This window comes from Drosophila mojavensis, unplaced genomic scaffold, assembly GCF_018153725.1.
Source record: "Drosophila mojavensis isolate 15081-1352.22 unplaced genomic scaffold, ASM1815372v1 contig_81, whole genome shotgun sequence".
Classification (NCBI taxonomy): Eukaryota; Metazoa; Arthropoda; class Insecta; order Diptera; family Drosophilidae; genus Drosophila; species Drosophila mojavensis.
In genome coordinates, this window is record NW_025318907.1 from 3829267 (window position 1) to 3845342 (window position 16076).

Consider the following 16076-nt stretch of genomic DNA (forward strand, 5'->3'; position numbering starts at 1 on the left):
AGTGTTGTAGTTATTTGTCATCAATATCAATATCAAGTCTAATTTTACTCCCTATCATCCAATACACTAGACAATTCTCAACATGATCAAAGTAAACAAGAAAATCTTTTAAAAATTCAGGTTTTAAATTTAACTTATCTTTATAAAAAAAAAAACCCTTAATTCAGTTGCTATAAATACAGTGTGTATGACTTTTCAACCAGAATTTTATAAGCGTTTGCAATTTTCATATAAATTTTAATCATTTATTTTTTATTTTATTTTTTTTTAATAGAATGAGGTAATCAAGCAATGAATTATTAATAAATGAACTATCAGTTTAAGCAGCTGAAGAAGGCGAATTCTAGAATGAATCCTCATTTACTGTATGATTTCAGAGCAAAATGCTTTGATTGATAAAAATATAATAATAATAAAAAAAAATAATAATAAAAAAAATAATAATATATAAAAATTTTATTTAAATTTAAGGTTTATGAGGTGCCAGCTATATCAACAACAATATGACTGCAGCCCTTGTTATTTATTTTTAAATGATATTTATATATATCTAATGATAAATTAAATATTTTATTATATTTCATTTTTGTTATAAAATATTTTTATAATATATTAAAATTTCTACATACTTAAATTTTTTATATTATTTTATTAATATATTGTATATTATAAAAATATTTAATGGCCTTAAGTTTCATTAATAAAATTTCTTACATATAAAATGTATTCAAAATTCCACTGCAACTTTTTTTTATAATACTGCAGCTTAAAGTTGTTTTCATAGTTTTTGTCTTTATTAGAGATGCCATGTCTTCAAAATGTTCATAACTATTGCACAATTAAAATGTTTTTTTTTTTCAAGAAATAATTAGAAATTTGTATGGCGTATTCCTTTGGATGCTTTCAAGCTGTGTTTCAGGCATGATAGCATTTAAAACTTGACCAAGTGATAGAGGTGTTAAAGTTTAGCCATGCAAAAAACCCCAACTAAAGCGCATACACACTTTCGCACTCACACACTCAGCCAACCACACACACATGCACACCCGCAGAGACACAGTTGATGTTGTTGCTGCTGCTGTTGTTGTTGTAGTTGTTGTTGTTGTTATGGCAACAAACCAAATTTTATGGTTATCCAAAGAGAACGTGCAGTAATTGGCTGGCAGGAGGAGCAAACGCAAAGGCAAATGCACGTGTGAGCAATGGGGCAAACAAAACGAGGCGAACACAACTTGCCACATGTGGCAAATTAAGTTAAAATTAAGCAATTAATTTAATTAGTGCACTGCGTACAGGGACGCACACACACACACACACACACACACACACGTGCGCACACATACACGCATGCAACAGTTGCAATTACAGCTACAGTTGCAGTTGCAGCTGTCGTGTTGCAATTGCAGCTGCCCCATCAGCCATTTCGCAATGGCGGAAATTACAAACACAAATTAATGTATACACGTATATAAGAACACCCACACACAAACACATATTTGTATACACGGAGAAAAAATTATTTTATATAAAGATGAAAAATGATTTAACGATGCATCCCAAACGCAACTCTCGCTGGGATAGGTGCGGGAGCGACATATCCTGCTGTTGCCTGTGTAAGAAAAACTGCTGTGCATTGCATTCACCGTTACAAAATGCAATTGACTCCTCAATTAAGTAAATAAATGCCACTGCCAGCGCAATTCATCAATTTCAATTAAAGAACATTTTTCTTACAAAAAACAAGCTACATTTTACTAAAACCAAAAGCAATCAAAAAAGAGGAAAAGGGAAAAACAAAAACAAAATGAAAGTGTAAATTAAAATATGCGCTGACAGCGAACATTGAAAGTGTTTTAAATTCTGCTGTAAATATTATCAGATTTATTTGCTTAAATTAACAGTTCGAATTAAAAGGAAATGTGAAACGCCTGTGCTATTAAATATATGCCTTTAATTGTTGAACCTTTAAAGAGTTGAGCTTTAATTTTTTATGGTAAACGTAGAAAGCATATTTATAAAATATTTCTTTTATTTATTATATTATTTCAATATGTTTTATCTTGTACTTTTTTTTTTAATTTTGTTTTTGATTTGATAATTGAATAAATACTTTAATTGTATGTAATATGCAAAGCTGTGAAGGCAATTGACTTAATTTACGATACGTAAATTATATAAAAGCTAAAATATGTTTTTTTTTTTATATATTAAATATCATCCTTAAACAGTAGTTAATTAATACTTAAATTTATTAAATTTAATAGTATAGAAATATGAAAACCATGTTCTATACATTCAACACAATTTTATAATATCGCTAATTAATATTTAAAATGATTAAATTTAATAGTATATGAATATGAAAATAGTTAAGACAAAGCTGTGCAATTTACATAATTGGATAAGATAAAATTTAAATTGGACACATAAAACTCAACTGCTACTAATCAAAACACAACTAAAAGCTATTTAGATCTGCAAATCTAAATTAAACTGAATCTATATACATATACCTTATTTAACATATCTTGCTATATATTTCTTCTTCTACTTAAAATTCACTTCCTTAAGTACACTTCTTTTTAACTTCACTCTTTGCTCTCCTACATACATTCTAACTCGTAATAGAGAATTCCTCTATTCTATTCTTTACCTCCTCAAATAGTCATTTATTCCACAGCATCTATAACATTTTAAATACTAAGCCATTCTCTATTTGCATACACCCACTTTGCAGCCAATAAGTTCTCACGCCAATCAGAGCTCATAGCTCGTCGATCAAGTGTCGAGAACTATTTGTGCGTGTTGTTAGCTGTTTGCGCTTATGATTAGATGCAGTTGAGCATTTAGTTGGTGTTGCTTGATGGTTCATTTCATGCTGACCACTCAACTCAAATTACATGGGTACACATTGCATGCGGTTAGCCCCCGCTCAGCTGCCCCCTCTCAACCACCTAGCTGGCCCTCACTACCGCTCGAGAGCCTCGAGAACCTTTAAGATGGTATTCGAGTGTTTGCATTTGCATAGTGCATGTAAATATTGATGTTAACTGTTGTTGAACCAAAAAAGGATAGTTCTGATAATAGCAAGCCATTCCTTATGAGTGTCGAGGTCGCAGAGAGTTTTTAAAATTAAATATAAATATTTTCAGAACGAACAAAGCGTTTAAAGTAGGGGATAAAGCAATAAATTGTAGTTGAAATTATTTTAAAATTTTATAGTGAAATAAGGAATACCTTTATATGTCATAAAAGAAAGAGGAAAGATGTTGGCTTTATAAAGGCCACCCAATATTTAAGCAATTTTTACTTATAAACATATATATTTTAGAAATATTGTTGACATTAAAGAACATTGCCTCAATGCATGATAGTTTTCATTATGAAGTAGAATGAATTTACTCTCTGTTAATAGCTTCATCATCTTCATTTATTTTGTTTACCAAACCTTAAACGTTTACTTAAGAGATCAAAAATACGTTTCTTTGCCAAATGAGGCTCAATAAAAAGTTTCTTCTTGTAGTAGTAAGACATGTACAGAACTCGTTTAAGCTTATCAGCAGCTGACACTTTCAGTCGCGCCTCTTGCAGCACATTACACATATTCTTACACCTCGGCAGCTAAGTAGGTGCCATCGAGAACCTTTAAGTAGAGCCCTCCGAGTGGCTGGTCAGCTCAGTTGTTCGCGCATCGTTCAAGCCAACAGTTCTGAAAAAATCGTGTTGAGTGGAAGACAGACTGAAAGACTAACTGCAACTGCTACTGCCCAAGAACTGGTTTCTCGCATCACTCAATCTCCCGCAGAATGCTGAAGCTGTCGTCGTTGATGTTGTTAACGTTTGGCGTGCTGCACGTTCAAATGCAGCCGCTGCAGCAAGCAGCCGAGGAGAATGAATCGTCTCACGCGCTCTACGATCAGCGCCAGACGGGCAAATACAATATACACGTGAGCATCAAGGATGTGGCCATCATAGAGGTGGATCAAAATGAGCTGGCCGATGTAAGTATTTGTGCTGGAATGTGGCTGCGACAAGTTGAACAATGATTGTTGGCTAAAAATAACTTCCTTGTTATACTTGTGCATGATGTGAGAAGAGTATATTAGTTTTATGGAAGACAGTACAGCTTGTAATTAGATTTGAAGTATATGAAGAGATAGGGATCTGGAAAATGGGGAATGAAATCATTGCTGTATGATATCATGAACTGAGAAGAATGATATGGTGTTAAGGAATATAGCTAAAAGAGCTTCATAGTTTGAATTATAATTGCACACTACTAACTTCTATAATTTTCGAGCTAGAAGTGAGCTACTCTTGGCTTACCTCTTACATAACGTCAACGGCAAATCTGAAAATATATGTACTCTATAAATACATATATTAAATACGTCAACCATGGCTTCCCAATATATAATGTTGAATGTCTAACTGATTTCTGATCTTAAAGACTTTAGATCGAGGATCTCTATCAGGTAGGTTTCCATCTCTAATAGGATAAGCTTTAGCGTATGGTTGCTCTTAAGGGATATCTAAGCTGAAAAGTATTTCTGATCACTCGAATTTTTGTTTAGATTTCAGATTTCTGAGAGATTTACTTCTCTGAAGGGTAAATTACTTTGAATTTAACTATATTTCAACCTTGAACGAGTATTTTGCAGTTGCTTATGCCCAATGGCAACTTTTATATTTGCCTTTTTCTTCATTTTATTAGGAATCGTATAATGAGGAGTACGATGATTATTACTATGATGATAGTGCACTGACTATTAAGCCCATCAAGTTTACCACTGAAGCCAGCACAACACCATCAGCAGCAGCAGCAGCAGCGGCAGCTGCAACAACAACAGCAGCAACACCAACAACACCAACAGCATCATCAGCAGCAACATCAAGCACACCTACAGCAACTCAACCAACAACAGTCGCTCCAACGGCAGCTGCTGCTGTTACTGCTGCATCGATACCAACGCCCAGCAGCAATATGAGCACATACAGCGCTCAGCTCTTGGCAGACATTGCAGCGACGCAGCGCTTGCGGCCCAAGGCGAGCAATTTAATTATCATGGAGACGCCCATAGGCGGACCATCGACGCTGTTGCCTAAATGGCTGCATGCGCGCTCCAAAGATGAGCCCCTAACGACAACAACATCGAGAACACCGATTGCTGCAGCTGCAACTGCTTCGCCCTATCCCTCTCATATAGAGTATACGCCCGGAAAGGGTCACGATTCGCCCATATTCAAGGTCAAAGTGCAACGTGCCGCACCAGCTGAGACGCCCACACGCTGTCGCGCCCATCAGTTCCGCGATACGCAGGGCAAGTGCCGCAGCAAACGCAACTCCAGTTCCATCTTGTAAGCGAATCAATAAACAAAGAATCTTCAAATTTATAATCAGCTTATCAAATGTGTCTTTCTCTTTCTCTTTCTTATAACGCCACCTCTTGCTTGCTCTCTCCCTCTCCCTCTCTCTATCCCTCTCCACCTTCGCTTCATAGAAGAAAGCTGTTCAGCATGCTGGTGTCGCTGCCCTTTGCTGGCAATCGTCATGCTCATGGACATGGTCTACAGATCTCACCTTAAGCTCTGCCTCCACATGATTGCGCAGTTTTTTGTTAGTCTTAAGCACTATAATTTGGTATTAAATTAATAAATATCTCGAGTTATCAAATTTATATGCACTTGGCTAACAATTAAAGCATGAAAGAGATTCCTGACTCTTTGAATATTCCCTTGTTTGATATGCTAATTGAAATGCTAATGAAATGCAATGGGAGGCATATGAATGCCAACGATGCTCTTGAAATTTCTTAGTGGAGCTATTTAATACAATCTCAAGATGCAGAGACTTTGGGTCGTTAACAAAATAATTGACTAAATTCACATATTTAATTATACAGAATTATTTTCTGTAATGTATTAGGTACTTAAATTCTGCAAAGATTTTGTTTTGCATATATGATAAAGTAAAGTATGTTAAACACCAAAATTATAAGCCAGTCTCAAAAAAAATAAAAATAAAAACTCAAATTTACTAATAAAAAGATTACTAAAAAATTTTTTTTTTAAATATATGAAAATTTTTTTTAACAAATACATTTGATTTTCACTTGGAATAACGATAATCTTAATCCAAGAAACTAAGTGAAATATGCATGACTAAAATAATTTTAATTGCAACGAATTTATTATTAAAGCAAATTATAAATTTATGAGCAATTAAGTTTAAATTGATTCTTAACTTATACACAAATTGCTTTGGCTAACTTAACATAATAACGTCAAGATTGCTCCGCATTAATAGTTCAGATTGAGCACTACAAGGACACATGCACTAAAATAAATATTTGATATTATATGTGCATAATTTGAACACCAAATTAGGCATACAAAATGCGGGCCAGGCAAATTGGTGCAATGAGAATATAGTTATATACACATATAGTATATATATATGTATATTCTGAACTAAAAGTCCTCTGCTTTCTGTTCAATGCACATTTACCTCTGTATTTAATTCGATACCAAATAATTAACTGCTACAGCAATTAAACATGAAATAAATTATAAATGATTTGAATGGTTCAATTGTGTGGCTAACTAAATTGTGCTGTGGCTATGGTACTAATAGAGAAAAGTGTTCAGATGCTGGCCAAGTGCAATTTAAATATTAAACATCGATGGAATATGGAAGAAATATTAGTGAAATAATCAAATGCGATTAATTGCAATGTATTGTTTTCTATTCATATTTAGTAAGTATTTTCAAATAAAATAAATCAAGATATACATATTTTATAAATTTAAGCTATAATATTCATTTTGAAATTTTAATTTATTTGTTTGAAAAACGATTAACGAACATGAAATATATTGAATTATTTTTAAAATGAGAAAATAAGAAATGAAAATGAGTCAATTTGTCTGTCCGCTTTTAGTTTAAATAAAATAAAATCCGAACACCTTAGCAAACCAAGTAGATTGATAAATAATATGGTTAATCATTCATTCATTAGAAAGGCTTAAGAAAATTTATTATTTGTTGATGATGATTTTCTATTTCGAAGACATAGTAAAAGTAAAACTTAAAGTCTCCAACTCTTTAATATGCCAAAATCAACACATTGATATAAGAGTTACCTGACTGAATACTAAGCATATAATTAAATATATACATATATAATATATTTATTTTAGAAATTCTGTAAATACATGATTCTAATTGAAGTAATAATTAAAAAGAAAATCATTTGCAGTTGCCTTTGACATAATTCGATTAGCCATGTTTCAATTACAGTTCGCCTGGACACGTCAAAAATTATTCGGGTCATGTGAAAATAGAATTTTCTCATTGCAATTAATACAAATAACTTGAGCACAATTAAATTACACCAAAATTTCATTTTCATCTTTAATATGGCAAAAGGAAATATTTCGCTCAACCAATATATGCGTCGAATTGTAATATATGCAAGAGACGAGCCTATTGCAAGTCCATTACCGGCCACCTGGCCATCTGGCCATCTGGCCACCTGGCTGGCTGGCCGAAAGGAAATCATTTGCATGATGAAGAATATTCAGATGTGGAGGGTGGCGGCGCATTTGTGGGCGTGATGCACAAATTGGCTGATACATAAGGGCCAGCTCATTTGCATGCAAAGGCGAACTGCAACGCTGAATACCGAATTAGAGAATTGGAGAATTACAGAATGCAGAATCAGCAAACGAAAGAAAATGCACTAAAAATTAGATTAATTGCAAATGAAATTGCGTTCAAAGAGGAACATTTTCATACTGCGAACACTTTTGGCCAAGGAAAACTTTTGCGGGTGAGCAAGAGACGTCGCATTCGTAATTAGTTTTAGCCGCAAACATTTCAAGGCTTAATGCATCGCTGCGAAAAACTTGGAAGTTCTTTTTTTCTCTCTCTCTCTCTCATCCACTCGCTTGCCTTTTTCTGTTTGGACGTTGCGAAGCTCAGCAGAAAGAGTGGACAAGGCGGCTGGTGGGGTGGTTTGGGTCCAGCCGGGGCTCGCATATGAAGTGTATAAATTGCACTTCATCATGAATTTATTATCAGCGCAGCTGCAGCTGCCATCGTTGCAGCTGGCTCAGCACAAGACGTGCAAAAGCTTACATTTCCCTTGGCAGGAGCAGCAGTACACAAACACCCACACACACACACACACACCAGTATAGGCACACACAGGTGCTAACAATAACAACAACAGCATCCAGAGGAAGAGCTGACCGTTATTCAGTTTTTGGTCGCGCAACCAACTTGAAATTGTGTTAACTCAGCGAAAAAATATTAATTCTAATTTCTAAAGCCCGGAGCTCAAGGACTTTGGCTAAATGGTAGCTATTTCTAGCCACTTTTAGCCACTTTCTGTCATTTAGCCATTTTGGCTGCACCTTTAATTGTTCGCAAAGCGTTTGAGCAATGCCCAAAGATCTCGCTTGACAGTTGCCTACGGAAAGAGCCCTTTTTTTGCATTCTCTGCTCGCATTTTGCTCTTCACTTTCCGCTTCTTCCGTCGTCCTTTTTTTTCCTGCCGTACGCGCCATTTGCTGCTCATCAATTAGTTGCACAGAAAAAAGGAAGGGGAGCGTTGAGTAGCTTTTAGTGTTGAAAAAGGCTTTGGGTGCTACGCCTTTTATTGCCTACTTTCGGGCATTTAGTACTTGGGAAACAAATAATTGCTCGCTGAGATTTTAGGCCTTTCACTAAGCCCGGCTTGACTAAGAGCTGAATGCACAGTGAAGATGTAGGAGGCACAGTGACTGCCACATTTTGCAGGTGACAGTTGGCATTCAATGAAGATAAGCGATGACATTAATCATCGTTGCAAAGGCTTGAACTGAAGGGACACTGAAAATGAATTTCCAACTCCAATTCCAATAGGCCGAGGGCATAAAAACACACATTTTCGGTTAATTAAAATCATTTACTTAATTAATTAAAAAATTTTGAGTGAATTTAGTTAGAAAAATATATCTCTATATATGTATATTAACCAATTTATTTTATTTTATTTTTATTTTATTTTCAAAAAAATTGACTTTTAAAATTATTTTTTTTTTTTAAGAAAACCTTTTTTATAATAGCAAAAAAAATATTTTGGATTGGATTCAAAATATATCATCATATAAAAAAGAAATATATATACTTTACATTTTTAAATTAAAACAAATAAAAAAGATAAAAACTTGTTAAAAAAAAAAAAAAAATTGTTATTTTATAATAATTAATATTTTCAAAATAAATCATTTGAAATATGACAATTTTAAACTAAATTTAATATTTTCAAAATTTCACCGATTTTTAGGTATGTTATCAGTAATATGCACAAATAACAAATACTGCGCAAGATGCCTAATCGCTCATATTTTAGGTCAACAAATATTTCTGAACATTTTATTTATTTATTTACTTTAGGTTAATGCGCTTGAACCCCATGAATTCTGACGACGAAGGCTTCAAATAAAAATCAACGTTATGTAAAATTTAACGTGGCTGCCGTGCGCTGCGTTTTAATCTCTGCGCACATTTTGCATATTAATCACTTAATTAGGTTAACATTATTAAAATAAACAAGTGTCGGAGATTGTGTGTGCGAGTATGTGTGTGTGTGTAATGCAGAGAGTGTGTTTATAATATATGTGTATAGGTATATCTGTGTGTGTGAGTGTGTTTACTCACATTTATCAGGCAGAAGGATTCAGATACAGCTGCCCTCGTATATGGCTTCATTTTATGTGACGCAGGTGCTTAAAATGTTATGTATGCGTGTGTGTGGTCGTGTATGTGTGTGTGTGCCTGCCTATGTACTTATGTGTATGCGTGCGTATATTGCATTAATTATGCGGTACTCTTAAAGCCAACTATGCACACATATAGCAACGCATTTCAAAGGCAATTCACGGTATGTTTTAAAAAAGTTGCCGCATGCCGCAAATACCAGCGATTAGATGCGTTACATAAACTTCAAAAGGAAATGTGAGGTAGCAAAAGCAAAGAAAGCGACTGGCAGATACTCTGTACAAAGAGAAGGTTAGGCTCTATATAATATAATCTAACTGTGTGGTTAAGGTACTATACTTGCATTGTACAGATTCAGCGCTTAAATAAATATTATCTCTCAAAAAAAAAAAAAAAAAAAAAAAAAAAAAACCCCTGTACAACGAAGCATACATATCTAGACATATTTCATATGAATTATCAAAGTGATTAGCGATTTATGATAGATGTGGCAGAAAAAAAATTGCATTATTATTTTTATTTTTCTCAAAAAATGTATACAAGTAACGCTTAATATTTTTGACTATTGATACTATAAATTTAATGTATATTATATATATATATATATATATATTATTATATATTATATTAATTTATATATATTTATTGATTAATAATATGAAATTGGAGAGTTTGGTTTTGATATTTAAATAAAAAAAAAAACGGTAACCTTTTTTACTGATTTTATTAATATAAAAATATATATTTATTATCATTTTTTTTTTCATTTCAATTGAAGGTTCTTTAAAAAATATAAAAAAAAATATTTACAAATATTACCTTAAAAGCTCTCTATTTCCCGATTTGTAGTTTTATCTCACATTACCAAAATACCCTGTAAATAAACACTGCAGCTACATATATGTTTAAACACGTCTAGCAGCGTGTCCTTATCAAAGAGCACATAAATAATATTTATTATTTTTTATGGGCTACGATTCAACCTCCTCACTCAAGCCACCCGCACTCAAGCCTCCCCTCACTCAGGCCTTAGGCCTTGTAGAAATATCCAAGTGTTGCAAATATTTTCCAAGACCCTGACGCTGCTTCGCCCAGTCCCAGCTCCTCTCAGAGCCCCACTGCCAACAGGCATTCCGCTTGGAATGTGTTCATTGTGCTTTAATGAAATGTGCGTGGAGTGGCGTGCGGGGCGTGGCATAAGGTGTCGCTGTCACCTTAAAAAACTGCGCGCACAAAAGTATGCTACACTTTGTAGCTCAACCAAAAATAAACACAATTTATGTCGCTTTACCTTCGCTTATTTCAGTCTTTTTTTTTTCTTTCTGACACCTTTATCGTGACAAAACATTTGCGCAATGTAAACTTTTTTTTTAAAGTTGCCAAGTTCCTGGATATATTAGAGGTAATAATTTAAAATTGTTGCCAGCTAAACTCGAGTGACATTTGCTATTAATACTATTGGAAAGTTTTTAAATGAGTTGCCAAGCGTGTGGCACATGCAACATTGTGTAGTTCATATAGAAATATTGTGAAAGCCAAACAAACATCCATCAAAATGCTTCGGGCAGATCAATCATATGGGCTGCGGGGAGGCCAACATAAGCGAGCAATTGCGGTTCACTGAATCTGTCGGTTACATTGCATATAATATAAACTTCAGTGTCAATGATGTGAATATGATATATTTGAGTTACTGCTGCAAGCCAAGATAAGTAGTCATTGATATTGATATTATAAGTGATTTACATAGGCAGCGAGCCAAGAGCTATTATAACATATGTCCTTTTAATGTAATGTTCCATTCAGCATAATGTTCAAGATTACAAACTATAATTGGCGTTTCATATCAAATGACTGATAAAATTGCATATTAAATTGTATCTACACTACTTGGCATAGGTTATTTATATTATTTTACTGTACCTGAGGAAATATTTGCTTAGAGTGAAGAAATCGTTTAGATCATAATTTAGTTCCCAAAATAAGTGAAACAATTTTGGGATAACTTTTACGATGATAAAATAATACCAAGACCTATATAAATGACATGAATCACTCTATGAAGACACGGATATGTGAGAAAATTTTAAAAGTTAAACATTGTATTTCTTATGCAGATCCACTCATAAAAGTAAGTAAGTAAGGGAAGAAACTAAAATATTTATATGCTTACATGCATACTTTCTGCGACGACTGTATTGTATTGATTAGATTGTATATACCTATATATTTATAGCCACAACTATGCCGAAGCCAATCAAAGCGTTTAGCTTAAGTAAAGTATTTGATAAATGTCAGGTTATTACGAGGAAGCGAGGAAAAAATACACCAGCTCACACTTTCAACTCAAAAATAACTGATTAGAGTTGCTTTGTGCTCAAGTTACCTAACACATGTCTAGAGTGTGTATTTCAGCACATTAGCATCATTCAAGTAAAATTTAGCACAATTGAATATACAAATTTACAAAGCTGTTAACTTGAATGATGAATACATTGAAAAAAATACTTATTAATTTGGTTTTTTTTTTTTCTTATTTAAGTTATCAGTAAATATCTTTTAATTACTACTTTTTAATAGGGAATCGGCGAAAACAGTTTATATTATAAAATAGTTGAATCGTCAAAATAAGTTTCAGCAAAATCTGAATTCAAGCATTTAAGAATATATATTAATATACTATTTGCATATACATACATATATACTAGATCTTAATTAAGTAACATCTAAATACAAATATTATATAATGTATATAATATTATTTATGTACACATGTAAACATTTATATTTACATTTATATATTTTTAATTTATAATAATGTTTATTGAAGCAAACAAATCTTTAAATTTATGAACACTTCAAGCTAGTGCTCAAAAATATTTCGTTTGTTTTTTTTTTTTCAACTTTTTTTTAACATTAATTGCTACTGCATAAAATATTTAACTTCAAGCTGAAATCCCACACACATTATCCACATGTTTTTCAGTTGTCTCAAGACTTTGATCGGTGACAGTTTTCAGAAATTTCACAACATTGCAAATTGCATGAGCTCAAACACACACACAAACAGGGACTCAGATATGAATCGCATATGGAATGGGCATATCTCTAATGCACAAACTGTCAGCAGACTGTAGGTCAAGCGAAAGGTGAAAGGACATGGCCAGGATACAGGCATAGGCAGTGGCAACTTGGCTGGCTGTTTGTTGCCTTCTCATCATTTGCAGCTGTCACATTAAAAATGCATAAATGTTACCTAAATGCAATTCAAGAAATGCAACTGGCAAAAATAGAGTGATATTCCCCTCGAGCTCAAGTTCCAATCAAAGTGGGCGTGGCAGTTAAGTTCATGCAATTTGTAGCCTTTGCATATGCCTGACGTTTTCCCTATTTTTTTTTGCATGTTGTGGGCGTGACCATGCCCACCAATCTACCAGAGTGCAGAGAGTGAGAAAGCGAGAGAGAGACGGAGGAACAGGCAGGCTGAGCCTTGGGGCTGGGCCATGTCTTTACCTTGTCTAAAGCTGCCTACGTGGCAGTTGCTACAACTGGGACTAGAGCCATGCCACGTGCACCACACCCACACCCGCTATCGACTGCCCCTGCCCGCTTCCTTGCCTAAGTCACCTGTCTTTGCTTTGGCCTCTGCTGTTGATTGTCGTGCTGTTGATCTGTGTTTTCACTTAGATATTGGCCCGCAGGGCAGTCTAGTGTGTTAGGGCGGCTGAGTGAGGGGGCGTGGTCGATAGATGTACGTGTGGTCGCATCGATACAGGAAGTTTGTTTGCGGCCAAGTCGGTAGCCAGATAAGAACGTATGCTATACGAATTGGACTGGCAACAAAATTGAACAAACGCCAGACTGGAGGACAGACAGAAGGCCAGCCATTCAGACAGCCAGCAGCCCAGACTTCAATTGCTTTAAATTGAATTTTCTATTTACCTTTTGCTTTGATATGCAACGCTCATTCGTGCCTAACTTTCATGTTTATCTCGCTGTCTATCGCTGATATGTAATATGATGTTCGAAAGTGAATAAGAGATGTGTTTTAGTTACAGAAATTTCATGCCCTTAGGCTAGCGAGAGAGAAGCAAAATAAGTTAGCTTCGTGCTGTAACTCAGAGAGGTTAAAACTTTTACGAATGTGGTAAACAAAAAAATAAACAACTGAATCGAAAAGTTCAGAGTGCCACAGGGATAGAGATAGGGAGAGGGAGACAGATAGAAGAAGTCGGGGAGACTCAGATGCTCTTAACACATTCAAGAATGTAACACACAGCATTTGGAATTGATAATTTGAAAATTTCTAAATTATTAGAGAGAAAGTGATTAACCATATGAGAGAAAGAGTCCATGTTTTATTAAATGATATGTTCATACATATACTTTTATGATACATCTAGAAGATAAATACTCCATTAAGTATGGGCATTTTTTCTTCCAAATCCACTTGAGATTGTTTCATGTTTAAGGTTAGGCACGATTACTTTAGAGAATATACGCGCTTGATCAGCAATAGTGTATGTCGTAATAAATAAATGGAATAGATTACCGGATATCTAAGAATCAAACATGCACGACTAGAACATTATTACTGGTTCATTTTAGTTGTGATATTTATATAGCCTATTGCACTAATGCACTGTTCGACTTTTAATGGACCACTCAAAACGGCGCTCAATTGGTAATGGCAATGGCCAAATTCACAATTGACTGCCAAATGCATAACCAATGCAATTTTGTATGATTTGCAGTGAAAGCTTGCAGTAGCAATACCAGCAGCACTACCAGCAACAGCAACAGCAGCAGCAACAGCAACATCAGCGCGCATTGAATGCAAACGAGTGCCACGAGTGGTCGCCTGTAAGTATGCAATGCTTTTTGTGGCAGTTGCCAGTTGCCCATTGCTGCCCGTTGGCCAATTGCAACTTGGTGTTTATTAGCATGATTAGCTGCCCTGCAATGCCAAACTCACACACACACACACACACACGCACACGCACACACGAGTAAATTGCAGACGCATTGCATTTGGGTCACTCAAACCGAGTAAAAGGGCCGGCAGGGGGCGTGGCGTTAGCCGTTTGAGTGCATGAAGCAAATGGCAGAAGCATCTTGTAATTTGATTTCAACGACCTCGTCGTTCGACTGCTGCTGTTTATTTGTTTGTGCTTGCTCCACAACGCATTGGATTACAAGATTACACTGTGCAACAAGATATAGAAATAATGCTATATATATTTAAAAACGAATTTTAAGACTACCATGATGGAGTTATTTTAACTTATTTTAATTTATTTAATTAATTATTTTAATTATTTTTATATGAATAAAAATTTTTTTTTAAATTAGAAGCTTGAAAGAATTTTTTATTGCTATTACACATTATTATTAATATAATTAAATATTATTATAAAATCAAATTATTTTATTTTTAATATTTATTTAAATATTAAAATGATTATTATTAATACATATTTTTATGATTTAATATGACTATTATTACTATTTTATTATTATTACTATGATGACTATTTAAAAATCTTGTCAATAATCAATTTTATTATTTATCAGCAGTGGCACCTGAAACTTTCCACATTACCTCGGAACTGAATCTCCATTTTTCAACTCCCTAAATAAAAGAATTCTTGAATATATAAATGATATGAAATACTGCTGAAGATGCATTCTTATTTCAAATTTTGTCCATAGAGAGTCTACATCATATACAGACTCCATATTCGCCCACATATGACTTTGCTCAACTAAAACATTTGGCTACTCTCATTAGAGACCAAACTTAGTTTGATGTAGTCAATTTAATCACCATTTAAATATTCAATTATTATATACTTGCTGCATAGTGTAATTAAAAATTTAGATGGCTGCCAAAAACGCCTTGCGCTATTTGATGGAAAAGTCGATAAGCTTAAAGCGCATGTTTAATTAGTTTCCTATGCACTTCACACACACACACACATAAACAATCTCAAGCACGCATACACAAGCTTAAACATACATAGACTTTAGCAGACTCCGAGAAGAGAGGTGGAAAAGAGCGTCGCAGTTGGCTTATTTCGTTTCATTTCCGGTTAACCACATCCTGCGTAATAAGCGGCACTTCCTGCCCAAAATAGACTTAAACTGTTTTGTGAGCTTTGTCATTGTTTTTTGTTTTTATTGTGAGGCAAATTTTGCGTTTTAGCCACAAGGCAGAAGCGAACAACAACAACACCAAGAACAATGATGTCCTTGGTGCTGATGCTGCTTGTACTGCTCCTGCTGTTGGTGCTGGAAGGATGCCGCTTGG

At 34.3% G+C, this 16076-nt stretch overlaps 1 protein-coding gene across 1 annotated transcript; it reads left to right on the forward strand.

Moving 5' to 3' along the window:
* The first annotated feature begins 3593 nt into the window (after positions 1 to 3593).
* Positions 3594 to 5731, forward strand: LOC6580666 (uncharacterized protein DDB_G0290587). The gene is made up of 3 exons (XM_032730138.2): positions 3594 to 4001; positions 4715 to 5358; positions 5502 to 5731. The coding sequence occupies exons 1-3, from the start codon at positions 3807 to 3809 to the stop codon at positions 5584 to 5586; spliced, it is 924 nt and encodes a 307-aa protein (XP_032586029.1). The 5' UTR covers positions 3594 to 3806; the 3' UTR covers positions 5587 to 5731.
* The last annotated feature ends 10345 nt before the right edge of the window (positions 5732 to 16076 follow it).

Coding starts and splice junctions, on each gene's coding strand:
- LOC6580666 (XM_032730138.2), top strand. CDS start 3,807: ATGCTGAAGCTGTCGTCGTTGATGTTGTTAACGTTTGGCGTGCTGCAC. Junction 4,002..4,714: donor ATCAAAATGAGCTGGCCGAT/GTAAGTATTTGT, acceptor TCATTTTATTAG/GAATCGTATAATGAGGAGTA. Junction 5,359..5,501: donor CGCAACTCCAGTTCCATCTT/GTAAGCGAATCA, acceptor TTCGCTTCATAG/AAGAAAGCTGTTCAGCATGC.